The sequence below is a fragment of the Anser cygnoides genome, chromosome 17, assembly GCF_040182565.1.
Source record: "Anser cygnoides isolate HZ-2024a breed goose chromosome 17, Taihu_goose_T2T_genome, whole genome shotgun sequence".
In the NCBI taxonomy this organism is placed as follows: Eukaryota; Metazoa; Chordata; class Aves; order Anseriformes; family Anatidae; genus Anser; species Anser cygnoides.
This window is the reverse complement of record NC_089889.1, coordinates 15,230,050-15,257,434: the sequence shown is the minus strand read 5'-3', so window position 1 is coordinate 15,257,434 and position 27,385 is coordinate 15,230,050. Positions and strand designations below refer to the sequence as shown.

At 48.8% G+C, this 27,385-nt stretch overlaps 2 protein-coding genes across 12 annotated transcripts; one reads left to right on the top strand and one right to left on the bottom strand.

The window, feature by feature from the left end:
- Window positions 1-55: 55 nt before the first annotated feature.
- On the bottom strand, window positions 56-11,506 carry P2RX6 (purinergic receptor P2X 6). Of its 10 annotated transcripts, none has more exons than XM_048051302.2 (12): window positions 11,238-11,506; window positions 10,994-11,144; window positions 10,688-10,759; window positions 6,330-6,405; window positions 5,551-5,644; window positions 5,153-5,233; window positions 3,942-4,083; window positions 3,639-3,748; window positions 3,054-3,147; window positions 1,833-1,898; window positions 1,169-1,246; window positions 56-274 (listed from the first exon to the last, which is right to left on the bottom strand). In XM_048051302.2, exons 1-12 carry the CDS (start codon window positions 11,363-11,365, stop codon window positions 197-199), a joined length of 1,170 nt encoding a protein of 389 aa, XP_047907259.2. In that variant the 5' UTR covers window positions 11,366-11,506; the 3' UTR covers window positions 56-196. The 10 variants fall into 10 exon arrangements, 4 of the variants coding, with proteins under 4 accessions (XP_047907259.2, XP_047907260.2, XP_047907261.2 ...); XR_010825620.1 differs by lacking the exon at window positions 56-274 and adding an exon at window positions 2,169-2,891; XM_048051303.2 differs by lacking the exon at window positions 1,833-1,898.
- LRRC74B (leucine rich repeat containing 74B) lies at window positions 11,385-27,199 on the top strand. Of its 2 annotated transcripts, XM_066979305.1 has the most exons (8): window positions 11,385-11,633; window positions 13,090-13,222; window positions 14,231-14,437; window positions 16,480-16,589; window positions 17,166-17,281; window positions 19,246-19,324; window positions 20,241-20,336; window positions 21,878-27,199. In XM_066979305.1, exons 1-8 carry the CDS (start codon window positions 11,400-11,402, stop codon window positions 22,049-22,051), a joined length of 1,149 nt encoding a protein of 382 aa, XP_066835406.1. In that variant the 5' UTR covers window positions 11,385-11,399; the 3' UTR covers window positions 22,052-27,199. The 2 variants fall into 2 exon arrangements, with proteins under 2 accessions (XP_066835406.1, XP_066835407.1); XM_066979306.1 differs by lacking the exon at window positions 14,231-14,437.
- The last annotated feature ends 186 nt before the right edge of the window (window positions 27,200-27,385 follow it).

Below are 27,385 nucleotides of genomic sequence, written 5' to 3'. Positions count from 1 at the left end.
GGGGACACCCAAGTGAGGGCTCTCCACACATGCTCTGTGTGCCCAGGGCTCCTGCTGATACAAGCATTTCTCGAGGAAGGGCAGACCACAGCCCCAGCCATGCGCCTTCAGGCCAGCAGTAGGCCACATCCACTGGGCTTGCAGCTGTGCCCCCATCACATCTATCTGGAGGTCACTCCAGATTGAACAGTGATCGTCACTGAGCATTCCTGATGTCTTGGTCAGCCCACTGTGGTTCAGCTGCTGCCTCTGTCTTACCTTTGGGGGGTTTTGCCTGCAAAACGAACAGGGACATGTTCTACATACAAGTGGACAGCCTAGGCAGGTGGTCCTGCTCTGCTCAGTCCCGTGCAAGGAGATCCATTCCTTGAGACTCTAACCCAACCTGTAACTTGAGATTCAGACTGGAATTGCGCAAAACTTTTTTCCTTGGTAGGATGGTACAGCCCTAGGACAGTTTACCAAGGACCTGGAGGATCTCTGTGCTTGGAGGCTTCCAACACTCAGCCAGATAAAGCCAAAGATGACCTGTGCTAGGGCTGGCAGCAGTTCTGCTCTGATGGGGAGTTTGGATGAAAAAACTCTGAAAGGGCCTCCTGGTCCATACCTCTGTGACTCTGTGATTCACCTGGGCAGTGCCAAGCCAAGCACCATGCACAACAAGAAAACCTGATGCTAAACTGCAGCATCGACACTGACATAGCTCCAGCACGCTATGAAGATCTGCCCTTCTTCACACACAGTTTGGCCAGATTCAGTTCTGAAGAGGGTGAATAAATGTGGAGCTGCTTCAGAATTCCAAGGTAAAGAACAATTTAAAATTTTCCTGTGTAGGAGACTCGGGGAAGCCCAGGCTCCTGGCTGTGACCTTGTGGACTCCTTGTTGTCTAACAGTTTTCCCTGCAGTTTGGGCACCAGCTGGGTCCCCCTGTTCCCTCTCAGTTATCTGTTGTCTTTAATCTTGTCAGAGTTAAACCTGTGACAGGTGCAGTTCAGACTAGCCACCGAGTTCCAAGAGTTGGAGGGAGGACAGACTGAGAAATGCTCCACCTGCGCTTTCCCAGATCTTGCAAACTGCCAAAGGGCAGAAAATAATTCAATCAGCTCACAAAATTCACTCTAATTTCAGTTCTCCTAAGTGGCCCTGCAGCCTGCAGCCTGTTCTTACCTCCTCAAACTTCTCCTTCCAATAGAAGTCAGCCTTTGTATCCAGATAGAGCAGAACCAGGTCACAGACCACTGTGGCCTAGAGGAGAACATATGCAGTAGAGCAGTCAGCAGTGGATCATCGTGCAAGAGTGCCAGGCCCTCTGCCCATGGCACCCGTACAAGCCTGGCTGGCTGCCACTCCAGGCTCTACCAGTTTGTCAGCACAGGGGCACTATGTAAGCTTTCTGCTGCCCAGCTTCCCAGGCAGTGCAGCAGGGACCTCTCTGGCCCAGCCTGCTGCCAGGAGATGCTCAAGGTCAGGTCCAGTCACCTGGGCCGTGATGCACCAGTGAAGGATCAGGGCTGGTAGAGTGCAGAGCCATGGTCACAGCCACATAATGGACAGGGACAGGACAAGTGGTCTTTTGGGACACTATGTCTGGGATGAAAGGGGAGGGCAGAGGGAGAGCCCAGGCTCCCCGTCACCCTGCCAAAGGGGAAGGGCCGCGACAGCACGTGCCAGACAGGTCCACAAGGGACTGCAATGGCAACATCCATGCTGGAGCCAGACACCAGCTCCCTTTAGTAGGGAAGCTTGGCACTGCAGGCAGGCAGGGGAAACAGCAGATGAGTAGCAAATCCTGGCCCATGGATCAGAGGAAAAGAGCATATTTAGCACTCACGGCTCCGAAGAACGCAATGCCAGTGCCAAAACTCACGGCAGCAGGAATTATGCCGAACTTCCCAGCCTGCCAAGAAAGAGGGGGTGAAAGAGAAAGAGTGGGTGAAAGAGAAAGAGTGGGCAGAGAATAGTGAGAGGGCTGTGAGAAAAGCCAAGCAGCGTGCTTAAAGCCTACTGTCCTGCGAAAGGGGAGGTGCTGGAGGAAACTAGGATCATTGCTCCGTGCCCAACTGTAGGAGACTGGCTGCTATAGACTTTATTCGAAACTCACTGGGCTGTGAAAGAAGCAACTGAGGCAGCTCATGATTCAACGGCAGCACAGGTTACTCTGACCCACCTAACTCCTACAGGCACAGGGGGAGCCTTTGTCTTGCTGCAAGACTGCTACACACGGAACTACACCCTGCAGAACAGCAAACATCCCTGATGCAATGCATCCCTCTCTGCTCAAATGGGTCTGATAACTCTGGGGAAAAAAAAAAGAAAAAAAAAAAGATATTTGGGTTCCTGTGTCTCTCCTGGCTATTATCTCCTGCTCCACACTTTCCCTGACCTGGTCTCACCACCCAGAAATGGTGTGCCCTGCCCTACACTCTATGCTTGTCTCTCCTCAAGCGAAAAAGGCATTGCTACACACAACAGGTGAGCTGCTGTGGGTATCTCTCAGGGTGGCAAGTCCTCCCAGCAAAGGCCACATCCTGCACCGGTGAGTACTGAGTTTGTCAGTGGCACTATACAGAGTAGCATCAGCCATGCTCATGCCCATGCTTTCCTCCCCAAGGGTACAATTAATGAAGAAGAGATTAACTGTCCAGGTTCAGAAAAGTTCAGGTTGATCTTCACCAGGGTTCTCCCACCACAGGTCCTTCAGGGATGCCCACAATGCCTGGCCAGACAAGCTCACCTTGACTATAGGGCTTAGTATCTCACAACGCCCATGGCAGATTTTCAGCATGGAAAACCTCACTGCTCAGGGCATTACCAAGAAGTTGCTCTTCAAATGGGAGAGACCATTTTTTCCTGCTATCCTCCATTGATCAACTCAGAGGGAAATAAATCTCTGGAAAGAGGTAAAGAACTCACCAGGGTGAGGAGAAACAACACCAGAAGATGACAATAGGGCTTAGTGGCAGGAGGGAGCAGCAGTGAGCAGAGCAAGCAGTCACCGCTGGTGAAAAGCAAGACAGCTCTGTGCGTGCAGGGTCTTCCAACGACATGGTACCTGGCCATGCACGGAGATGTCAAAGCGGATGCCGTATAGTTTCATCAGGCTCCGGTAGGGCCGTCGCTGGGAGTCCCAGTAGTAAGAGGCCGTTCTGTGGGAGACACATTGGACAAGGCTCAGGAAGCCACCACAGTTCTGCACAGGCAGGGTGAGGGAGGAGGACTAGGGAAGGCCTGCCAGAGCCACATGTATCCCATGGACGCTATGTGCCTGTGCACACCTCGTCTCCTCCAGCACCCAGGGATGTGGGTGATGCATGTGCTGCCACATCTCCCAAGCTTGGCTTTGGCAGCAGGCACCTGCTCACCACCCAGCTGAGGAGCACGGCGCTGCAGGCAGCTCCCAGAGCAACCACGGCCAGCCACACGTCCCTGCCTTCAGCCAGGTCATGGCTTGTGCACCTCCAAGCAGAGCTCAGTTATGAGGTCCTGAAAATGCCATGGTGCTCCGCACCTGACAGACCCTAAGCTGGGTTACCGGGTCCCGTTAGCCCTGCTGCTCTTTTCAGAAAAACCAAGATCTTGAGTGATTGCAGTGTGCTCATCTTAGGCACCAATGTGGCCACTGTCCTGGCACCCTCACCTGAAATTGTACCTCTTGTCGACAAGGATGAAGGAGTACTGCGGCTGGCACTGGGCAGTGGACTGATCCAGGTCACAGTCCCACTCAATGCGAATGCTGATGCTTCCTCCCTGCAGCACACCAACACGCATTTTACTCCAGCGACCAGAGATTTGCTGAGTTCTCTACTGTTAGGGTTTTCAGAGATCACAGAGAGTTCAGGCCATTCCGTTTGCATTTCAGGGGTCAGTCCAGCCCCTCCCTTACCCACACCCTTGGGAAATTTGCAGTCTTCTTCCACGTTTTAAGAGGAAAAGCACATACCAGCAGTGCGAGATCCCCAAAGGTCTCCCCAGCTGCCTCTACCACGTCACCGATACGGAACACAGGGCAGGAAGGGTTGAAAAACGGATCGTACGTGCAGCTCTTGAAATAGGTGGGGTCATTGGTTTGCAAAGTATTGCCCCTGAGACAGAAGAGGGAGAGAGCTGTCACGGGTACAGCAGGGTGTGGGAGGCCATGGTGCTCTGCTGTGAGACTGAGGACACCCTTCCACAGGTCCCGGTGTCCCCAAAGAGTGATGCACGGGGGAAATGCTCCTGCTTCAGGGGCACATAGTCATCGCCCCTTGTCAAGCCTAGGTCTGTGTGATGGTGTAGGGTAACTGGCTTAGGGAAATCACGCTCGGAGACAGCACCTGCTGGTTGGTGCAGCCTGCCATGCTCCTTTCTCTCCCAGCTCCCGCCCCCCCCACACCTCTGCCTTCATGCTTCTTTCTTCCCCTGGCACGTTGCTCCCATGGTGTCAGGCACCCTGTGAGATGTAATGACCCAGCTCTAGCTCACAGACTGACAGCAGGGGCAGTTCAGCTACCCAAGCCATTTTTCTTGCCAGAGTAAGGCAGCACTGGGGCTGCATTTTCATCCCTTCTCTCTCTCTCCTTTCTGCCTGTACAACATCCCCCGCAGGCACCAGCCCCCCTCTCCCGCAGCCTTCCCCTCCCACCGATAAGGGGAGCTGTGCATTCAAGCAGGCAGTCGAGGAAGCATGCTGCTATAGAGGGTGAAAAACACTGCACCTGCTTATAAGATGAGGGAGGTAGACAACACTGGCTCAGGCTATGCTCAAGACAGGCTAAGGTCTCGTATTTAGATGACTGGTAAATCACAGCTCTAATGAAACCCTCAGCAATACATGCACTTGCAGGGACTAAGATGCAAAAACATGAGGTAAAATGAGGCCTTGGGAATGACTGGCCTTCTGCTCTGCTTGCAGTGCTCTAGACAGGTCAGCAATCCCTCTGGGGCTCCCCATCCCACTGCTCTTACATATGCAAAAACATATGCAGCCAAAGCAACCAGCATTCTCCTGAACACATCACCCTGAATCTTAACTGCCCAAGCCACCTGGCCTGTCCCTGATGGCACCATGGCCTCTTGGTACATCCTGCCTGCTCGGCCTCTGGGCAGACAAGCTCAGCATAGAGGCTGGACCATGCTGCAAACACAGTCCCTGTTGAAGGGCATCATACTTACTTGGAGAAGTTAAATTTGGTGAAGTTGACAGTATTTTTTATAAAAAGAGTAAAATTCTCAGCCTCAGCCAGAAGAGGTTTCCTGGAAAACAACCACCAATGAACTCAGTTTTTGCACAGTGGCCAAGACATGTCCCCATTCCCCTTGCTCTACAGTTTCTTCCATGATCCCAGGACTTGGGCTACTATGGACAACTGCAAGCAACGTTCTTGTGTGAAGTCCTCTGGGCTTAAATGACCAGTAGGTCAACGTCACAGTCAAAGACCACCCTGAGCTTGGCTACCTCTGGGCAGGAAGGATCAGGATACCAATTACGCAGACCACAAAGGGCAGCAACCAAAGCACTGCTCTTCAGAGACTGCTCTTGCCACCCGCTGTCCTCTGACCCCATACTGTACCTGGGCAGGGTGTTGTTCTCCACGGGGCACCAGCCATAGATCTCGCAGGTGGAATGGGTAGTGTTGAACATCACACATTTTCCAGTTTTTATCCCTAGAAATGAGACAATGTGCATCATTTACTACTCTCTTAATGAAACGTTTTCTCTGCAGCTCCTGAACCACAAAGATGACCCTGGGATCATCTTCAGTGTTTTCCCCATCCAAGAACTTTTCTGTGGAACTCTCCCTTCAAGGCCAGGTGGCTGTTTTACAAAGGCAAGAAACTGGGTGCTGCTGCTGACTCAGTGCCTGTCCAGCAGTGCCTTTCCTGCCTGGCAGCTGCTGAAGCCACCTACTCCCCAGAGGGAAACAAATTGCAGGGGGTAATCTGGCACACAAAGCTTTGTCAACCAACCTGTCAACCTAAGGCTGAAATATCCCTTTCCTAGCTGAACTCACATGGGTTTCTAATATTAATCAGCATGAAATAAAATCCAGGTTTTATTACAAAAGGAAAACCTGCCGAAAACAAAGCACATTGTTTTCAATTCCAGCAGCCAACATCAAAAACAAAGCAACTCTACATTTGATGCTGACATCAGCTTTTGCCAGAACCATCTGTTCTCCCGGCAGTAACAGGTTTTGTCAAGAATAAATGGTTGGAAAGACCTTCAGTGCACACTTACAAAAGCACTGAACTTGTGCAGTTAGGCACCTCTGTGAATCTGTTTGTTAACAAGCATGAGGAATTAAAACTTTTTTATTATTACTATTATTTTTAGCAAAACACCCAGTACCATTGCCATGAACCACTGGGCTTCCCACGGGACAGTCCACGTCTTCTGTGCACATCCCATCTAGCACAGAGGGGCTCTGAGAGAGACAGAACAGAAGTGCTGTTACCCCGCTGCACAGCCAATTAAGGCCACGCAGTCACTTACCCACATTTCTGTGCAGTTGCTCCTGTTTCTCTGTGCGTGTTCCCAACACTTACAAGAGACATCCATCACTTCCCAAACAGCGCCCTGGGCAGCCTGCAGACTGAGGAGGGAGGCATCTCCAAAGGGCAATCCTTTCTGCCTGTCTGGGGTGCTCAGCGCTTCTGCCTTGGCAGCAGGGGAAGCCTTGGGTGCTAGCTCAGACCTCTTGGCTAGAACTGGGAACAAGCACAGTCGGGTTTGGGAGGACCTTATTTGGGCAGAACCTAGAGTATTTTGTAAAGCACCACCACAGTTCCCCCAGGGATGGGATGAAGAGTCCTCAAATACAGTGCAAGAAGCTTTACAGCAGAGACTGAAAGCTTCACCCCTACTCAGAACCTGCTTGACTGTTAGGAGCAGCAACAAGCTCCTGTTCAAACAGAGATGACGGCAGGTAAGGGAACACAGGAAACACTCTTCCCCAGCCACTGCCTGACCATCGCAGGAACCGCCAGCCCATCAGAGATGCACCTCCCCATGCCCAGAGACCCAAAGGCAGGTGGGGAAACCCCAATTACAGAGACAGAAGAAGCAGTCTTCTGCCCAGGCCCCTCCCAGGGCTGTCCCTGGAAAGCCTCAGCCCCATAGTGCAAAACTCATTATGAGAAGTCAAGAGGAGCAGCAACCTGAAGCGCCTTTGGGACTGAGAGGGGACACTGCCTTGAGGGTATGGGAATCATTATGGGATGCAGAAGAGCATTTGGGGATTGTGCAGGGCTTTCTATGGGATGTTTAGGGGAAGAAGAAAAAGCAGGGAAAGGGATGGACCTAGGTGATTTGAGAAAGAACAAACATTGGAAAACAGAGATATAAGGATAGTAACAACTGGTGTCATGTAAAGAGGAGGCTGGTCAGTACACATGTCCGGCCATGCCCTGCACCTGATCAGCACTGTCCCATCTTCACATTAAACTCCATTTCTGGCTATTTTCTTGAGTGAGGGGCTCTATTCTGTGTGCATGTGTGTGTATGGGGGTCTGAGTGCCAGCAGCTCAAGTGGGACCACAGCTCAGAGGGGCCCGCGTGCCTGGGGTGTACCAGCTGCAGCAAGTGCAGGTGTGCAAGGGAACGTGTGCTCCACAGCAAACGTTGGGCCAGACGTGCCAACAAGGAGGTGAGCTGGCCTGGGAGCAAGACCTCAGAAGGAATGCTTACTGGAGGGAACGGGGAGTCCTGACCAACTGCTGCAGAGAGGTGCCTGCCAGGTTTGTGCCTCCCATGCCCATGGGCTCGAGGGACCCACATGAAAGGCTGTAATAGAGACATGCTCATAACAGTACTTAGTCTTCCTCAATCTGATTCAGATGTCCAGGATTCCACCTCCAGCAGAATCTATACAACCAACATTTGCAGATGGGCATTTCAGTCCCTTTTGAAGTCCAGAAAATAAGAAACATGCCACGTGCTCCTTGTCAGACACAGACACTTCTGGTTGTGCAGGGCATGCAAGTTGCAAACCTTGGAAGAAATTTTTATACTGAAGTCTGTGACGATGCAACAGAAAACCTACAGAAAGCCTGGCCAAGGTTTCAACATGCATCCTCTACTATCTTCTTGTGGAAGTCAGCCTTGAAAATCTATTGGCATTCTCCACAGGCATGATCAGAACAAGGTTACATGTACTGCAAGTATGCACTGTGAGAGAAGCAGAGATCTAGCCTCAGTTAAAAGCCATCACGGGGCCCTGGATCTGTGCTCCTAAAGCTCTCTAGACTGTGGCTGCATCTTAGTTGTGAAACAGTCTTGGGAAAATTACAAGTAACATTTTTCTAGGAATCTACCTAAGAACTGCAGGTTTGGGACAGGACAGGAACATGAGCTCACTAGCATTTAGAACAGCCTCGATGACAAGCAGGTAAACAACCGCACTTTTTCAGGAGACATCCCCCAAGGTGGTCACAGCAGAGCTCAGCTTCTACGCCCAGGTGTTGCTCAGAGTTCACAGCATTTTTGTTCCTGGGACAAAAGTGATTTCAGAAAGGGGCAGAAATGCTTGTGTGAACAGCTGAGACCTGCTGTGCATAAATTGTTGAAACTTCAGAGCTGAAAGGTTAAATAAAAAATAAATATTCTTGGATAGAGAATTACTTTACTCTTAATCTTTATCAGAAACAATTGCTGATTCCCAGCCCTCAACAGCTGTACAGCCACACACTGGGGCCAGGAAGCAAAGCAAATCTTGGGAGAGCAAACCACCGGTAGCATCAGATGTGAGCAAACAGGGATAAGGCTTCTCCCCAAAATCTAACAACCATCTCATCCTGAGGACACAGTCCTCCATCACCTGGGACAATGTGACACTCACAAGCATCCGGTGCTGTAAGAGCTGAGCACAACTAGATGTGCTAAACACCACAATGTATGTGAAATGTTCCTTTAGCCTCAGAGCTTGCATCTGGACAAGGCTGACTAATGCCTTCTAGCTCTAAGGCCATTTTGGTCATCTTCTTTAACCTTCAGAGCTCCTTGTAAAGAGAAGCAGAGAGTTTTCAGTCACTCAAAGTACTGGAGATCAGTATGGAATGCTCTCCCTAGGAGATATGCCACTGCTCAGCCACGGGTCTGAGCTCAGCACAGATATCACTTGCTAAAACAACCTCGCCTGTGTTAGGGTGCTGGCTACGACTTCAGCATAAGTTCCCTTTTGTTTCACAACTTGGGTAGTGCCAAGAACAAAATCACCCAGTAATGCACACATGAAGCCAAATGCTTATCAGTCAATCAGAACACACCTTTGTATTAATTTGCCCTGCATCCAGCTGGACCTGCTTCCTGGTCTGCCAGCACAGAGTACTTTGGTAATTAAACTTTGCAGGAGGATCTGAATATTCTCAAAAGCTGCCACTGCTATATCTTCAAAGCTTTCCAAAAAGACATTTCAGCTACAGCCTGAAAACCAGGACTGAGAAGCTACTGGAGAGAGAGCAACGCAGGGTGAAGGCTCTCACAGGCATCCAGACATGCAACAACAAGATTAAATACTCTGCTGTCTACTTGGCTGGCAGACTGGAAAAATGAGCATCCAGAAATGCCAGTGACCACCCATGCCAAAGCTCTGAAACACTCTACGGCACACGTTTTCCTCTGAGGACATCCCTACAGCTATCAGTACTTTAGGAATTCTCAACACGTTAAAGGATGACCATTTTCCCCAGCCTGAAAATGGGGTTGCTTCTCCTCTTCTGCAGTCTGTGGACCGTGTTCCAAGTAGAGCCTGCCTGGGAACCTGCAGCACGGGGTGAACCAGGAAGCAGGATCGAGCTGGGCGCCGCACAGAAGCCCACAGCAAAAGCCAAGAGAACCATTAGGACAAACGGTGCTTGGCTCTGGCACAAGGGGACAGCAATGGCTTAGCTTAAAGAACATTTGCTCCTGTCTACCGAACAGGGTCCAGTCTGGGAGAGCTGGCCAGTCTGAATCCAGCCTTATTGGGAAGATTTCTCTCACAAAATATATACCACTGAGTGACTGTTGATTGGGAAACCACCTAGCCCTTGTGTTCCATTCCTCCTAAAAGCAGGCCACTATGATGAATAGATACTAGCACTGCAGTAGGGAGTTATAAAGGAAACAGAGGTGTCCATGGAGTACGTGTTCAAAAGTATCACAGAAAACAGCAGAAGAGAGGTAAGAGAAGCAAGTCTTCACAGCGAGTGAAGAAGTCAAGGATATACATGACTGCAGGAGGTACATGGGTAACAGAAAAGCATTAGCCGGGGCTGGAGTGATGAGGTTGCTGATGCTAGGCACAGTGCAAATATGGAATAAGCGTGAGGCAATGCAACTTAACCTCCCCAGCACATCCCACGTCAGAGGACAGCAGAAAGCCTGTAAAAATCATATAGCGTCACCAACCTTGAAGAAGCCCAGACAGCTGTGGAGGACCCAACAGACTGTGTCCCTCGTCCTTCTGGTCACAAGTGATTCTGGCTGGACCGCTCAGTTACATGGCTTGGTTCATGCAGCTATGCGAGTGAGCGCAAACAAGCAAGTGAAATTTGGAGCAACTAGAACGCGGGAAATCAGCTGCGTTTGTCCCTTTTCCATTCTGTTTGGTCTTGCACTGGGGATCGCTGTAGAGCTCCCGTGCAGCCACAGAGCAGCAGCAGCACCGACAGGTGTTACACATCGACCCCACTGCAGGCCTAGGCTAACCAACAGCACGGCTTATTTACCTCGGGACAGGTGCCTTGGGCTTGCTTGGCTGTGGCAATGAAGTTGGTCACCAGGAAGAGCACGTTTTCTCCCTAGGAGGCAAGAACACGTCTTCAGCGCCGCGTTGGCACCGCTACGTTTTCCACAAGGCGTCTCGCTTCGGAGGTCGCAATCTTTGCCGGCAGCAGAGCTGCCCCCCTTCACGGGGCCCTTACCACAGCGTCGCACGCTCGCCCCGGACCCGCCGGGCCGCTGCGGGAGGAGCGGCCGCGACCCCCCCGGGGCCGGGGCCGGGGCCGGGGCCCGGGCCGGGGCCCGCCGCCTACCTGAGGTGGGCTCGCGTAATCGGCCGCGTCCCAGAGCCGGCTGCGCGCGTCCTTCGCCCGGGTGACCGAAACCCCCTTCAGCTTGGTGATGACCGAGACGTGGGGGGCCGCGTCCGTGTCCTGGTAGCCCCTCCGCACCACGAGCACCCACCTGGGGACGGGCGGCACGGCAGGCGCGGCGCGGTGAGCCCGGCCCGGCCGTCCCGGGGAGGGGGGGGGAGCCGCGGCGGGCCGGGCGCCCTACCCGAGCAGGTAGCCCAGGACGGCGAGCTGCAGCAGGCGGTGCAGCAGCCCCACCCGCCGGTTCCGCGTCAGCGCGAACTTCTCCGTCTTGTAGTCGAGCAGCCCGCCGCACAGCGCGGCCGCCGCCATGGCAGCGGCGCGGGGCCCGGCCGCGGCTCCCGAGATGGCGGCGGGGGGCCCGGGGGCGGCGGCGGAGCTCGCGGGCACCGCCGAGGCGCCCGGTGAAGGGCTCCGCGCCTCGCTCTGCCCCGCAGGCCCGGAGGCCGCCCCCGGCGCCGCGGGAGGGAGCTCGTACCTGGCGGCGTGCCGGGCCTGCGGCGTCAGCCCGGCCTCCTGCCTCCTGCGGCGGCCGCGGGGCCCCGCCATCCCCCTGCGGCACCGCGGCCTGGGCCCGCGGGTGAGGGGTGCCCGCCGTGGGCCGGGGGTGGTCCGCGCCTTCCGCCCTCGCCCGTTACCCCCCTTCCCGATACCCCTCCTGTTATCTCCTCCCGTTATCCCCCCTCCCCGTTATCCCCCCTCCCCGTTATCTCTCCCCGTTATCCCCCCTCCCCGTTATCTCTCCCCGTTATCCCCCCTCCCCGTTATCCCCCCTTCCTGTTATTACCCCCTTCCCCGTTATCCCCCCTTCCTGTTATCCCCCCTTCCCGTTATCTCTCCCCGTTATCCCCCCTTCCCGTTATCTCTTCCTGTTACTTGCCCCTTCCCGTTATCCCCCCTCCCCCGTTTGGCACCTGGGTTTGGGGAGCAGTGGCAGTGGTGGGGCTCAGAGCAGGAAGGCATCTCCTTCCCGAGACCTGGAGGGTGAGACGTGCAAATACCGCTTTAGCACGCTTCCCTTTGGATTGAGAACTTTGCCTGGGAGTGTGTAGTCTCCCCTGGGGTGTCCTGCATTTTATAACTCGAATCTCAGCATTTTAAAGAATCATGGAGTCCTTGAACGCTTTGGGTTGGAAGGGACATTACAGGTCATTGAGTTCCAACCCCCCTGCCATGGGCAGGGACACCTCAAAGCCCCATCCAGCCCGGCCTTGAACACTTCCAGGGATGGGACATCCACAGCTTCTCTGGGCAGCCTGTTTCAGTGCCTCAAAAGAAGAAATTACAATCATTTTTAAGTGTGCACGTTGGTTCTTGTTGGCTGCTTCTACCGATGAAAGCTGCTTTCAGGGTGCATGGCATTTTAGTCAATCGGACCACAAAAAGGGCACAGCCTTTCATAGTGATTTTTGATAAATCCATTTGCTCTGTTAAGTTTATTTCATCTGCAACAGTTCTGAGTCTCCGTCTAGTTCATTTCCTGTGTCTGATACCCAGGGCTGGAGAACGTAACTTGAGTAATCAGAAGGTCATTGCAACACTTCTGTTTAATTCTAGGGATTTTTTTGAAATGAAGAATTTCCCTTGATATTGGCTGCATCCAAGCTTCATACATGTAGAGGTCAGGAGTCAGAGCAGCCTGCAGTAACCAAAGGGGGTGCTCGTGCTGGCTGTGCACGCAGGCTGCCAGGTAGAAGTGATGTCCAGAAAGGCACGCTGTCAGGCACAGGGGCTAGTTTCCCTCTACATCATGAATATTGTCAGTAGAAGCATTTTTCCTGATTTTTGTGGAAAGATGTATTAATTCACAATTGACAAGGTAAATGAAACCTCTTCAATGTAAACCATATTCAGCATTTGCTTTTCCAGTCTATTTTTAAATTATTTTGGAAGGGAGATCTTTTTGCGAATCCTGCTGGTTGCTTTGTGAAATCCCCCCGATCCCTGCCAGGCTAAGAGCTGAAACAGGAAAGCTCACCAGAGCTTTGGGAACCTGGTGAAACCGTAAATGACCCACTGTGAGTTTTTTGTTGCAGGGTGCCAAGGCCTTAGCTCTTTCCTTGGTGGCTGATACCTCTGTCATCAAGTTAGACCTGGGTGACAACTGGCTGCTGGGAGAAGGGGCAGCTGCAATTGCAGAGATGCTGAAAGAAAACTGCTACATTTCAGGTTTGTATTATCCTTCCTGCTGTTCTCTGGTGCATCTGTTCCTGCTTCGCTGTAGAGGAGGAAATTGTGCTGGCTTTGTGAATTTAGCCAATCCCACTATATTGGTGACTGCTTTTGTGAAACTTTTTGTGAAAACTTTTTGTGAAAGGGAATTGGGGTGCTCTTTGAACAGTGAATGTTTAAAACTGTGGTGCTTTCTCACTTTTCTCCATCTGTATCTGTGGATCTGTATCTGTCTTTATTTTTGTGAAGTTATGATTTCATTACTGGAAGTTACGATTTAACTGACTGGAATCAGCTCAGTCCTGCTCTTCCTGCAAAGAGTTATCAGGAAAAAGAGCAAATTTTTGCTTTGGTTGTGGATCAAAGGCATGCACCTGAAATTTAGACCATTCAGAGGTTATAGTAAGTAATGGTTAGGGCTTTGTAAGTAGAATTTTCAGGATTGCCATCTAGGAAGACAGCTTCTAAGTAGGGACAGGTGAAAGAGAAGCACATCTATACTGAATCTCAAGCCTTTGTTCAGGCAGCAGCACTCATCTGCTCTTCCCAGAGACCCTTCATGTCTAATAATTCTGTAGTAATTTGGGAGCAAAAGCAGAGCACTGCTTCCTCATAGTTAAGTCTCATTTGGGTAGTCTTGTGTCTAGAGATCTTGTTTTCAGTCCCTGCTTTTCCAGGGTCAGGATTCCCGCCTTTCATAAGTTAAGTAGCCACTCGCAGTTAAACATATGGCCAGGGAAGAAGGTTCTGTGCCAGCTCTGCACTTCCGACTCATTCCGTGTTCATGTGTGGAACTTGAATGAGGGCTATTTCTTAGGGACAGGTTGTGAATTGAAAAATGAAGTTCTGTTTTTCCTGTTAAAATACTGTGTTAGACCAGTTTTCATCATTCTTACTTTCTGAGTCTGACACTACTTCTGCCATTAAAGCATAGAGGTCAGGCGCCTTCCTGACAACTGTTATGGTATAATTTAATGATCTGATAATGTTTTTTTCTTTCCTCAGCTGTCGATTTATCTGACAACAAATTGGGCATTGAGGGAGCTAAGGCCTTTTCTGCTATGCTTCTAGAAAACAATACAATTGTGTCCCTCCAGCTGTCAGGAAACGAATTTGATGACCATGCAGCAAAGTATTTAGCAGATGCCATCACAGCAAACAGCAAAGTGGAAATTCTTGATCTGAGTTACAACATGTTTGGTGATAAAGCAGGTAAAGTTCTGTCTGCATACCTCGCATATAGAGGGATGCTACAGAAGTTACCAGTGCAGCTTAATGAGTTGCTTGCTTGCCTCAGACCTTTGGGGAGCAGGGTTGGTTAATACTTTCAGTTTATTGAAAAGTGTTTTTGGCTCTTCATAGGCAAAACCTATGCCAACCTGTGAAGGCGTGTTCATTTTCATTCTCTGTTGTTTCTTACAACATTTCAAGCGTTCCCTGTTCTACCTCTTTTCCTTGTTTCTACTAGTTTCCAAGTTCTGAAACTTTCTTTCACTGAACTATTTGCTTTTTTTCTTGATCATTATTTCAGTTCCACCTTCACAGATGTATAAAACCCATAATAAGAACAGAAAACAGTCAGCAGAGATGAGTTTGCCTTCTAGCGTAGCTCCCTGTCATTGAGGGGTGGTTGCAAATGCCAAGGGAAGGGTGCGAGAGTCAAGCAGGTAGGCATGCTTCCCTGGTACTCTGCCACCTTTGACAACTTGTGGTTTTGGGACTTCCTTTGCCGGTGACTTTAGCTATTTCTTTTCCATTTTCCTGTTGTCCTGTGAGTGTGTGCCTTCCCCACACCTCAACCTTGTTAATGCATATTGCTCTTTGTCTTTGGCTTCTGATTTTTAAGCGTGCTGTTATTTAATCAGTACACCTTGCATTCACAGTGCTCCTATGATGCTCTGTGATGTGAGGAAGCCCAGCTATTGCTCTTTCATCCTTAGTCTGTACTGGTTTCACCAGGCTCACTTGTGCTGGGCTGAACTCTCCTATCCTTTCTTCCCAACTGTTCACTTGTGCAGAACATTCCTCATGATGTCATTGCTAATTCTTAACTCTTCAACCTTTATGCTCGTTCACTTTTTGCATTTGCTGACACATGCTTCATTTTCTTTATCCGTGGCTGCCCTTAGACAACCCCAGCCATGTGTTCTGCTACGATTTCCAGGCTGAATATTCACAAATCCTCTCCCTACTCCTGGTTTCACCCTGCAGTTGTGCGCCAAATCACTCCACCTCCAACTCTGTCTGTGATGGATATACGCTTGAAAATGGAGAAGCTGAATTTCTGCTCTCCCATGCCACATCCCATGCAGTCTGTCAGATCCATGTTCTTCCTCCCCAAACCTGGTTGTGTTTTTTGTGAAAAACCCACCACGTTCTCTCCACCTACTGCTTTACAATCATGTATCATCACACATCTCACCTGCTATAGTCTCCCTGAAGATCCTCCATGTCTTCATTAGGCTTCTTTGGCTCACAAGAGAGGAAACAATCATAATCCTCATCTCTTCTGGTTACTGGGAAGACACCAGCTTTTCACTTGGGTTCTTTTCAGGTGTGTTTGTTTGTTTGTTTTTTCCTTCTCATTACCTTGAAGGCTGCAATGGCTGCTTTTCTCTCCACTCCTGCTGTCCATTCTGCTGACCTCCTGCTGCCTTTACAGTCAAACAGCTTTCCTGTCTTCTGGTCTTCAGCCATGGCCATGGCTTCCATTTCTTCTGTGCTTGTTGCTGACCTCATTTCTTTCCTGCTCCATCAGACACTTGCAGAATATTTGCTGAGAAAGTCTCTTCAGATTTCAGAGCTCTGGGTGTGGTTAAAGAACAGAGCTGGCTTCTCTGTCACCCCTTGGCTGGAGGCCAGAGCTCAGGAAGCACCAGAGGCTGTGGGAGGCTACCTGTTACTTGGTTTTGGCTTTCAGAGTCACATCATGCTGGAGAATGAGCCTGTGCAATCAGCTCTTGAGCATCAGCAGAAGATCCTGGCTGTTACGTGGTGATTGGATTTTTTCTTCACAGGCTACATTTGCAGCCTGTAGTCAGAGAACACATTCACTTTATTGCCTGACAGCTTCTGCTTTGTGTCTATGGTAAACAAGGTATAAAAGAAAATAATATGTTCTAGTTCTAATTGCCTGCCCAGAGGTAATACAGACAGTTGCAGAGATATACCTAATCTGACTCAAGCTTCCTGCTTTGCAAAGCAGCTGATTAGTTTAACTCTTAAACTGTTCGGCATCATATATTTTTCTTAAGGTGAAGTTCTTGGAGCGGCAATAGCAGAAAACATTGGACTAAAGGAACTTAAAATCAGCTGGAACCATTTCCATAGCGAAGGGGCAGCTGCTTTGGCCAAAGGCTTGGGGGTAGGAAATGGATTTCACTCCTGTTTTTAAATTCTGAAATCTCACACGAAGCTTCATCTGTTTTAGTGTCAATTTCATCATGTGCTGTTTGCATTATGCCCTTGTCTGTCTACCGGCCATCTCTGATCTGGGATCATACACACCTTGAAATTAAGGAAGTAAAATTATCCATTGTTTATTGACATATTATGTTTCCATTTCTCTATTTCTATTTCTTTCCCTTTTTAGAGTAAAAAATTACTATAATGAATGTTTTGAATTGTTTCATTGCACTTCTGATTCATAAATCAATACTGAAATTGTTTTTTATTCAATATACAGTTTTATTCTACTAAAAGAGAGTAGTTTCTCATTAAAATAAGAAACAGTTCTTCTAGTCTCTTAGGCTGAAAGGGGCCGTTAAAGTAATTTAATAATACAAATCACATGTGCCATCCAAGGACTAGTGCAGCAATCCTCCAACTGCTGTTTGGACAGTAGAAGGGATAGTAGTCCGCAGAAATAGGCTGTTCGAGCTTGCATCAAGCAACAGGGAAATTTTAAGATTTTAAGTTGTATGATTATGTCAAACTACAGGCAAACATATTCCTCAAGGTGCTGGATGTTTCCTACAATGGTTTTGACAACAGTGGCGCAGCTGCCTTGGGGGAGGCTCTTAAAACCAACAATGTACTGGAAGAGCTCAACATTAGGTGAGTCTGACTCTGGTCCCACTCCACATTTTCTCCCATTTTGCGCTGAGATCAAATGTGGTGAGCAAAGCCTGCAGCAGCCATTGGGATCTCCTACCCCAGAGAGCAGTAGGTGCGTAAGGCAGGGGGAACACCACAAAATACGAGTGCTGCTGGTCTCATCCCAAATGCCAATTCCTATCCTTAAACTTGGGGTGCAATAAGATCTGATCATCCCCCAGTTGCATATTCCTTGGGAACAGTTCTGCATCAGCCTTGCAGTCCAAAGCCAGGCAATACTTTAAGAAGAGATTGGTATGAGAGGCAAAGGATGGGATTGAAGTTGCCTTGGTTTACAACAACAAAGAAAAGAATGCTGTAACTGGTAGAGGGGCCTTGATGAGATAGTTGATCAGTTATGAGAAAACAGCTTGCTAGAACCTGCAGAAATGCGGCTTAAGAGCATGAGAGAAAAATCTCGTGCTTGGAGCAGGAACTGGACCATTGCCTCTGTTCAGCACATGATGTGTAGGCAGGCATGCTTAGGACTGGATTGCTTGAGAAACAGCAATGGAAGCCAGGCAGCCAAGAAGCTGAGATCTCAACAAGTTCACAGTCATTAATATGACAGGTGGAAGTTGTCCCAGGGAAGGAAAAAAAAAAAGGGGGAGACAAAGATGGTAAGAGGAAGGCTGTGGTGCAAGCTTGTGTATCTATGGAGAATTTAATCTAATTAGAAATGATTCTGGGTGACAATAACATGACGGAGGAAGGCTGGAGCAGGAGGAACTGTGCAGAGTATCAAACCCTGCAGATGGGTTGACAGTTAACCATTCTGCAAGAGCATAAGGTTAGCAGGCATTTCCAGGCTCCTGGAAAGTAAAGAATATCTGATTTAATGAGCCGTGAGTGAATTGGCCTGACTGATGAAACTGCAATGTCTGTGATAACGCACCTGGGCTCTTTGTACAGACTGCTCTGACCAGGAAGGTGCCTACAACTCTTAGCACAAGATCTGTGCCTGTACTCATACCTGTCGCCAAGAGGACACGTAGGGCTGCTTGGCATGAACACCTGAATGCTCCTCAGTCTAAGCAGGGCGCGTCTTCAGCTTACAGCACTAGAAGAATAAATTAGCTCTTTGCCTTACACTGTTTAGGTGTGTAGGAAACTCCCACTACAACTGGTGGTGCAGCAGAACAGACTTTTGTCCTCTAGATGAGACTTCAGAAAGCAAAGGCCACTGGTATTTCTAAGCACTTAAGTTTTACTAAATCACAGAATCATGGGATGTGGGGAAAGAGCATTTGGGGATTGTACAAGTCCTGTTATGGGATGTTTAGGAGAGAAACCAAAGGCAATCAAAGGGATCCAGGTGGTTTGGGGAGGAGCAAGCATCGAAGAAAGAGGGACAAAGTATGAATATTGAATTTCTGTCTCTGTTGGTCTGTGTGCCCAGCCATGCACATATATGTTGCATATTTTGTGTATATTGCTTTGACACAGTCCCACGTGACATCCTGGTCTCCAGATTGGAGAGATATGGATTTGATGGATGGACTGTTCAGTGGATAAGTAGTTAGCTTGAAGGTCGCACCCAGAGAGTGGTGATCAATGGATCTATGTCCAAGTGGAGGCCAGTGATGAGTGGTGTACAAGTGGTGCTCAAGACCAGGTTGGAGGAGGCCCTGGGAAACCTGATCTAGTGGGTGGCATTGCTGTCCATGGCAGGGGGATTGGAACTAGATGATCTTTAAGGTCCCTTCCAACTTAGACCATTCTATGATTCTATACGTTTGTGTATTTGCCTATTGGAAATACATGGTGAGCCTCACTACTAGTTGAACCTGGGGACATGGAGATGTGACAGCCATGCCTCTATCAGGCTGCTGGATTTGGTAACTCCTTGCCAGTTCCAGCCTCCCAATACAGTTATTTACTTGGATCATCTCAGTGTGTGAAGCATTCCTTTTATCTGTTTTTAGCAATAATCGTATTTCTGTGGAAGGAGCTCTGCGATTTGCAGTTGGCCTGAAAGAAAACAAGACTCTAAAGACTCTTAACGTAAGTAACTTTCCTAGGAAGGTATTCGAGCCTCTTATGTGTGTTCAAGTATCACTGATGCACGCATGTCCTGACTTGGAACCTCTTAGAGCAAACCTCAGCAAAATCAGGGAGCCACTTGCCCCAGCCTGTCTCCTCCCGTGTTTCCCTGCAGTAAGCTCATTGAGGCAGAGCAGTTGTATCCAGCAGTTTCTTCTGTCAACAGAGATTTCTGTGAGCTTGCTACTGTGTGAACCACAGCCTGTCCTGCCACATTCAAGCATTGTCAGTGTCCTTTCTCTGCAGCAGTAGTGTGCAGCTGGGCATGATGATCAACACTGGGATGGCTGCTTGAGAGCCCTTCTACCACTGTACTCCTTGCCTTTGCCTGCTGTTTGGGCAGTTCTGAGGGAGTACTGCATGGTGGTGACCTGTCTTCACAGACATTTCTTGGCCGTAAAGCCCATCCCTACATCTCTCTTCTTCCTCATACTGGTATGTCACCCATTGGGGACCACTGGTACCATTAAAGATCATACAGGAAATCTTGGTGTCCCAACTGGAGCTGTGCCACAGGACCAGCAGCAAGGCTATGCTGATGTGGGGGCTCCTGGGTGGCCCATTCCCATGGCTGTGGCTACCATTCCTCTGTGTGCATTGCAACACCTTTCTGTTCAAGGGTGGACTCCTATGGGTGTCTGTGTTCAACTATGAGCCATTTCTGCAGCCTGTGCTCTTTGAGATATGCAGCTCATGTCTCTTGACCTCTGGCCGTGAGGAGGCTTTTAACGTGTGACTGATGGTTGGCTGTTGCTGTAGGAAGGTGACAGTTTTGTGTTAGCACAGCTTGAAGAGACAAGTTGAAACTTCCATGACAAAGAAAAACATGTTAGGGAGGAGAAGAGATGTCATATATCCTGTCGCTGTTTCTTTTCAGATGATCAGAAATCCCATGCAGAGTGAAGGCTGCTGTGGGGTCCTCAAAGCTCTACAGGCAAATTCTGGCACCGGTGTGGAGGTCCTGGATCTGCCAGTAAGTGTAACACCAGAAAGAAGAGGGAGGGGAGGGAAGCGGTTGCACGTGCAGTATGGGAATGACAAAGTGCTGCCAGAGGGATTCTAGCTCTGGCATTGTTGTAGGCGAGTGAGGACTGGGAGTGGCCCCCAGGTTGGAAATATGGACACATTTGTATGTGCCTAGGCCCCACTTAGCGTGTGTGTGTAGCAAAGTGAGGTGCATGAATGCACCAAACTGGGCATTACTTAATGCTTTGGGCAGCAGCAGTGTGTGGCAGAAGCAGGGCTCACCTCTCAGCACAAAGGTGGGAGGAGTCTGGCCTTTGAATTCAGAAGTTCCCTGAGAAACTTGAGCTCTGTTTACTCTGATGATACAAATAGTTTTGGAGGCATTTCTGTTCTATTTTTCATGAAGCTAAATGACCCTTATATTGCACAAGAACCTCATTTGTGCTAGATCTGGGAAGACTGTCACCAGGTAGGTGTCAGCACAAGACATCTCATGTACTCTACCAGAGAGCATCAATTCTGGAATAGAGGCCTTCTCTCAGACTGGTAGCTGCTTAATGCCCTTAGGATCAGTTAGTTAGCAAGTACTTATAATTTCTAAAAAGAGGAGATAGTTACTCAGTCGTTTATTGAGAAGGGATTTGTTTTGCCTGAATCACATACAATATGACAACATCTGAGGTAAGTATATGAGAGCTGTTCATGTGTAGGTCTGCTTTAGGATGGGAAGACTTGCACCTTAACTCTGCTGACTCTATCGACTGTATCACTGTGGGCTACACAGTCTGTGATGGTGAGCTCAGGGGAAATGTTTTCCCTGCAGTCACCTGCACTTAATCATTACAGTCAGGTTACCTCTGTAACTGTTTCCATCAGGTGGATCATGTCCTTCATCAAGAAGGACATCCCTTTGCTATGAACAATCCATATGTCTGCCTTACAGAGACCTGATGATCCCTGAAAAGTTGACCCTTCCTCTGCCGTTCAATAGCTGTCCTTTGTACCTCCTTCTTTCCATTTTTTTAAACTTCTTTCTGTAAACCATTATGCTGAACTTAATGCTTATCCTGGCATTATTCTGACTTACTCTCCAGATTTTTTTGGGGGGGGGGGGCAGGGGAAGAGTGTTGGGCAGGGCATTTCCCACCTTTATCTGCCTTAATTCATTGTCTTTCAGTAGTGCTGTGAGGAGCTTGCACCCATATATTTCTTTGATTCCTGTGCTGCTTCCATCATCAGCTTAGCTCTTCTGCTTCTTGCCAGAGAAGGGGAGCAGGATCCTGCTGCTCAAATTTCATACCTACCCATAATGTGGTAGTGTTGGCTAACAGTCTCAGATCTCACAAGCTTGTGGTAGAATTTTGTATTTGGGTTGAGAGAGCACAGAATATGTTGCAATATCATTTTATTTTATTTTATTTTATTTTATTTTATTTTATTTTATTTTATTTTATTTTATTTTATTTTATTTTATTTTATTATTTTTTTTCCTGAGGGATGGTAAATTATAACATGCACTTGCTTACCTGCATTGATTTTCCCCTCTAGGACATACCTGTGAGCAAAGAGTTTGCAGAGCTGTGTGATGCTGTGAAAATACTTTTTCCAAATCTACTTCTCAGGCATGGTGGAAACACAAAGCTGCAGAGGAAAAGTCAGTTGAAGGCTGAGCTTCAGACTCAGCTGAAAGTGGAGGGTAATTCCCAGAATTCAGTGGCTTAACGTGAGTCTCTTTGGGACTGCTTTAGCACTTCAGCCGAACATCCCAGTACCACTAACCAAACCTGTGACACAGGAATGCCCTGGGGTAGTGCTGAAGGCAGAATCTGTGGAATTATTGGCTACTTCAGCATGGCTGTCACTTGGAACTTTTTGTATCTGTTGAAGATTTCTACTGTGTCCAGCTCTGAGTCTCTTCTAGCACATGCAAGAACGTCTCCATGGATGAGACTCCGTGGCTCCTTTTTGCATAGAGACATTTCTGCATAGAAACATTTATCATCTTAACATCTATCTTTCTGCATAGGGACATTTGTCTGGAGCAGTTGGCAGAACACAGTGTGCCACAGCTGCTGCTTGTGGCTGTTGTTGTTTAGATCCATGGCCCACTGCAGTGGGGTCTGCACAGATCAAGAGTGTGGTGTGCTTCCGTAGCAAGCAAAGTCCTATTCAGAGATGTGCTGTGAACAGATGCTTTCTGTCTTAGGCTTGTTCTCCTGCTATACAGCCAGGATTGCTTTTGCTAAATTGGCTGTCAGATGCTCTGGTGACTCATTTTCAGCTGCCTCCTACTACAGTTCCTTAGCATTATGAAGAGCGCATACTCTCCAGGGTAAAGACCCTGTCCTAGGTCACGACTGGCATTGTTATTTCCTGGACGCGGGCTGTTGCTTTTTTCAGTGTTATAAGGGAAGGATGCCACAAGCTGATGCACTCAGCAGTAATTCAGCAGTGACAGCAGCACATGGGCTGTAACTCTTTTCCCTTCCCTGGAATGTTTTGTCCTCACTCGGCAGCATCCAGTATATAGCCCAGTGGATACTTCCTTTGCTGCCTGGGACACCACTGGTGTGGCACTGTGTTTGGGGTGGCAGGGATGGGTTGTGAGTGCCTTCAGGAGCAGCGTGTGGTGGGACAGGAGTCACACGGTTGTGCAGTTAAGCTGGGCTTAATTCTCCCTCTCCTGGCCTCCATGAGAAGTGGTTTCCTGCAGCAATTTCTGGCAGCCTGGGAGAGAGAGTTGCTGAGTCCAGTCACACAAAAACATCTGGATGTCTGGCTTGGGCTGGAGGTGCAGGTGGCTCTGCCCTGCAGTCACAGGGCAGCAAACCCCAGCAGTGTTCAATGCCACCTTACCCTACTTATGGCTGTACAGCCATATACATTATAATTGTCTTCCTAATTTCCTGAAGGTTTGCAGGCATTGTTGGCAGAGTGTGTGCACCAGTGTTGGCGTTATTTGTGTCTCCAGCTAGGCAAGCCTTGTCTGTCCCAAAGTGTGTTTAGGTTTTGGTTTTCTCTGCAGCTAACAGGCTGACCGATGAGGTTCAAGGCAGTGCTCTCTTGGAGGGGAGCAGTGACACCTCCCTGAGAAGGCAGCTCACTAGGGCAGGGGCTGGAATTCAAGACTCTTCTGCCAGTCTCATCCCAGAGTAGCTGGCTGGTGCCCTGTGTTTTGCTTTATGCTTTTTTCCCTAGAACAGAAGCATTATAATCACCTCGCTCACTTTTGTATTTCATTCACCTAAGGAATGTGCCTACCAGTGAAATTTCACTTAGTATTATTTCTCAGTTGAAGATGAGTTTTAACTTTTTTATCTGGAAATATCTCTATGCTATTATGATTTGCCTAATGGAAACCGTCCTATACATGTACAAATTATTTTACATTTATGTATGTAAAACATAACATCTGTGCCTTGGACTCAAACTGTTCACACCACTTGGAGAGGTCTCTTGCATGTTTTAAGTTCTGTAAATATTGTTTGTTTCTAGAAATTTTATAACTCTCCTGGCACTCCCTCAAGATTAAAATTCCATGTATTGAATTAGGCATCATTTAGTGTTTCTCTTACCTCCTTTGCACCTAGCCATTTTTATACTTTCCAAAAGAGAGATGCAAGTTAAAATAATGTAAAAAAAACAAAACACATGGTAGGTAAAGAATTCTTATATGCCAATTTCTTTCCGACTTACCAGGTGGTGTAACAAGAGAAGATCTGCTAAAAAAACTCAGGCAGCAGTTCAGTGCCTTTACAGTACAACAACAGCACTGCTGCCTTTTTGTAACCTCCTGACCCCATCAAAGCACAGAGGTTACAGAAATCCATATTAATGGGCATTAATGATAGCTTCTCCTTAATTCTCGAGCAGCTTTTATTTTGATTAGTGTCCGTTTGCTGCCTTGAATCGCCTTGCGACTCTTCACCTTTTTGAAGGATCAGCAAGCTTGTCTTCTTGCAGCGTGCCGGCGTTCCTCAGCTGTCCGATTGTTTCTGGTAAATGGGTGTTAAAGCTCCAGGGAAGCTCACTGGCCAGTTCCATGTGAAACGCCTCTGGTGCGAGTCACATCGGTGATGACAATATATTAAGATAGCTACTAATAAACGTCATTATTAGTGGTGATAGAGTGGAGGAGCCTGCGACACGAATCTGAGCTTTTCTGCCAGCACAGAAGAGTTTTTGTGAACGCTGACATCTCTTTTGCAGTATTCCATCTGATACTTTCATCCAGTCAGGGTGATTGCTTGCCTGGGTGCTTTCCTAAGTACTGTGAAGGTAAAAACCAGGTCAGGAGCAGGGAGGGATTTGTCAGGTGTGCTGCCAGGCACGAAGGCACCTTGTTTCATGTCCCAGTGAGGATCAGGGCCCATGGTGCTTGGTGCTGCCCTTAAGCACTTCCAGTCTGGTGCAGGAAGCTAGGCAGGGGCAGATGGGATCGAGAGAAATCTGTTGTCCTTCCCAGCATGGGATCAGCACCCTGAAGACCTGGAAAGCATCTGAGGGACATTTCATAATCTGACAAAGCTGTCATCACCCTGAGGAAACATTGCTAGTCTCTTGCCTAAATCTCCCTTGTGACAGTTTAAGTCCGTTGCTTCTTGCCTTGTCTTCTGTGCATACGGTGAATGTTAGTAGTTTTGCGGCTGGGAGGTTGGAGCCAATGGTTGCTGTATGAAGGGAAGCCTCTGTGATGGGACCACGTTGTACATGCACGCGCTTAGACAAATTGAATGAAAATGTCTGCACCATGTGGCGAGACAGGGAAGAGCTGCGGCCCCAGTGCAGCCTTGTTTGAGGAGCTGCAGAGATGCAGGCTGCTGAAACACTTCCAAAATGCAAGCACAAGCCTTCTGCAATGCATCGGGTACCCCTGTGCTCAGCATGCCAGCTGCCTGCGTTGGTTGCCAGCACTTTGTGGATGGACAAGGGGGACAAAGACACCCGCGGTTTGTGCCACCTATTTCAGTGCCCTGCCTTCCTCATGCCCACAGAAGCAGGTTTGCTGCTGCTAGGAATGAAGCGTGGTGCTTACCTCATCCTCTGGCTGCATTTGTTGGAGGAGGAGGGGAGGCTCGTATGGAATAACAAGAGGATTACTTACAGCCAGCCTTAAACGAGCCCTGCAGCTTGTCTGTGCTGCTTGCAGAGCTGCGCTGGGGGCTGGGAAGTGACTTAACCAGGGCACAGAGCCACTGTATCCTGGGCACCAGCCCACCACCCTCTTTCTGCATCTGGGGCTCCCCTTCCCTTCCCTCCAGTGTGGACAGGGCTCAAGTCTGTAACTGGGTCAGTGCCTGCTTATTTGAACCTGCTGGCTGTGGTTACGCTGTCTCTGAAAGAGCGCTGGGATGCACCTGCGGCTTGCTTTGCTGGGTGGTGTCCCTGCTACTCCCCAGCTCAGGCAGCCCAAGTCACTGTGGCTGTGTGAGCAGCAGCAGCGAGCCTGTTCCCTGACGCTTCTGCCATTCATCAGAGCAGTCCCTTTTAGTCATCTCTGGACGTGGCTGGGGCAGCCTGGGGCAGGACAACCTCCGTCAGTTGTCTGAACCTTGGCAGCATCTCAGGACTGAAGGAGACACCACCTCTGTCACAATGGTGAAATCATCCTTTCCCAGGTAAAGCAGCCCTGGCATCACTTTTCTTCCTAGTACAAAAGCCGTATTATTCCTGATCTGAATTTGCATTTCCCCTTGTCTTCTTCCATCTTCTCGTATGGCCCTCTCTCCTTTAACTTCCTTTGCAAACAAGCAGTGCCCTGCAGCTCCCACGAGCCCTCCTACTTCAGCAGTGTCTTCTCCCTGGCTGCTGCCTCTGCTGCAATGGGGATGATCGCCCAAGGATCACGTTAGTCCTCTGAGCAGAGCCTGGCCAAGGACACGTGCTGGAACTGTTTATGCCCCACGACCTCTAAAGCCCTTTCAGGTTGCCACAGCCCTGGCTCTGGTCCTTATATCTGACCTACATACTTCACTCTGATACATTTGAATTAGGCTGATTTACATGAACTCCAGCCAGGCTGAACAGACCATTTCCATGGGTCCCAGAAAAAAAAAGTGTTTTTGGTTTTTTTGTTTGTTTTTAAACAACTAATCTGGAGAAAGATACTCCCATGGAAAATTATATCAGCCACTGTAAAACAACAAACTCCTCTCTCCCCATGCCCTGTGAAAGTGAATTGTGAGCCACGCACGGGGGTGGTTTGTTTTCCAACCTGCCTGGGTCATGTGTATGGGAATACAGAAGGGGAGCTGACATCTTTTCCACCACATTTGATGCACCTGCACCCAGCCGATGGCCATGTGCTGAACCCCACTGAAGGTGCTTGCCTGGCAGCAATTAGCATCTCAGAGCACTGCTGACATGCTTTGGTTTAGATTTTTCTCCTGCTGATACAATTTTAGGATCATTGTGGGAGGGCTCTGTTGGCGTCAGTGGCTGCTGACAAAAAACAGGCTTTGCTGGTTTTGAGCATAATTAGGTAGGCAATTTAAAATCAATTAATACATGTTCTGCTTCTGTCCAGGACACATTAGTGCAACAGGATGTTGTATGGGACAGATGGACTGACCAATTCTGTAATCCTGTATAAAACAAAAAAAAAAACAAAAAAACCCACAAAAACAAACAAAACAAAACAAAAAAAACAATGAATGTGCTCAAGAGGGCATACTCTCCTCCCAGGCTGCCACTAATTATGTTTTGATCCTTTAATTCCCTGCCAGCTGCATCCACGTCACTCCCTGATGCTTGCCCAGCCCATGCTAGTGTGCAGGCCCCACAGCCACGCTTGGTTTTTATGGATCAGCACAACAGTAACTGTAAGCTCTCTGCATTTTTACAAATAAACATTTTTAACTAGGTTAAATAGCAATGGCTTAGTGGCTCATTCGGCAACACTCAGGTCATCACGGCAGATGAAGCTGTACCAAACACCGCCCATGCAGGGTGAGCTCAGCCTGCCACCGCTGAGCATATTTCACGGTGTGGCAGTACCCTTTCTTACAAAAGAGAACAGAAAACTGATTCAAGTGTCAGCCTTTTCTGCTCTGCCAG

Excerpts from the sequence above, each read along its gene's own strand:
- P2RX6 (XM_048051302.2), bottom strand. The coding sequence starts at position 11,365 with ATGGCGGCGGCCGCGCTGTGCGGCGGGCTGCTCGACTACAAGACGGAG. Across the intron at positions 4,084-5,152 it reads ACCAAATTTAACTTCTCCAA|GGGCAATACTTTGCAAACCA; the intron begins GTAAGTATGATG and ends CTTCTGTCTCAG. Across the intron at positions 1,899-3,053 it reads ACATCTCCGTGCATGGCCAG|GCTGGGAAGTTCGGCATAAT; the intron begins GTACCATGTCGT and ends CTTTCTTGGCAG.
- LRRC74B (XM_066979305.1), top strand. The coding sequence starts at position 11,400 with ATGGCGGCGGGGGGCCCGGGGGCGGCGGCGGAGCTCGCGGGCACCGCC. Across the intron at positions 16,590-17,165 it reads CTTTGGCCAAAGGCTTGGGG|GCAAACATATTCCTCAAGGT; the intron begins GTAGGAAATGGA and ends GTCAAACTACAG. Across the intron at positions 20,337-21,877 it reads TGGAGGTCCTGGATCTGCCA|GACATACCTGTGAGCAAAGA; the intron begins GTAAGTGTAACA and ends TTTCCCCTCTAG.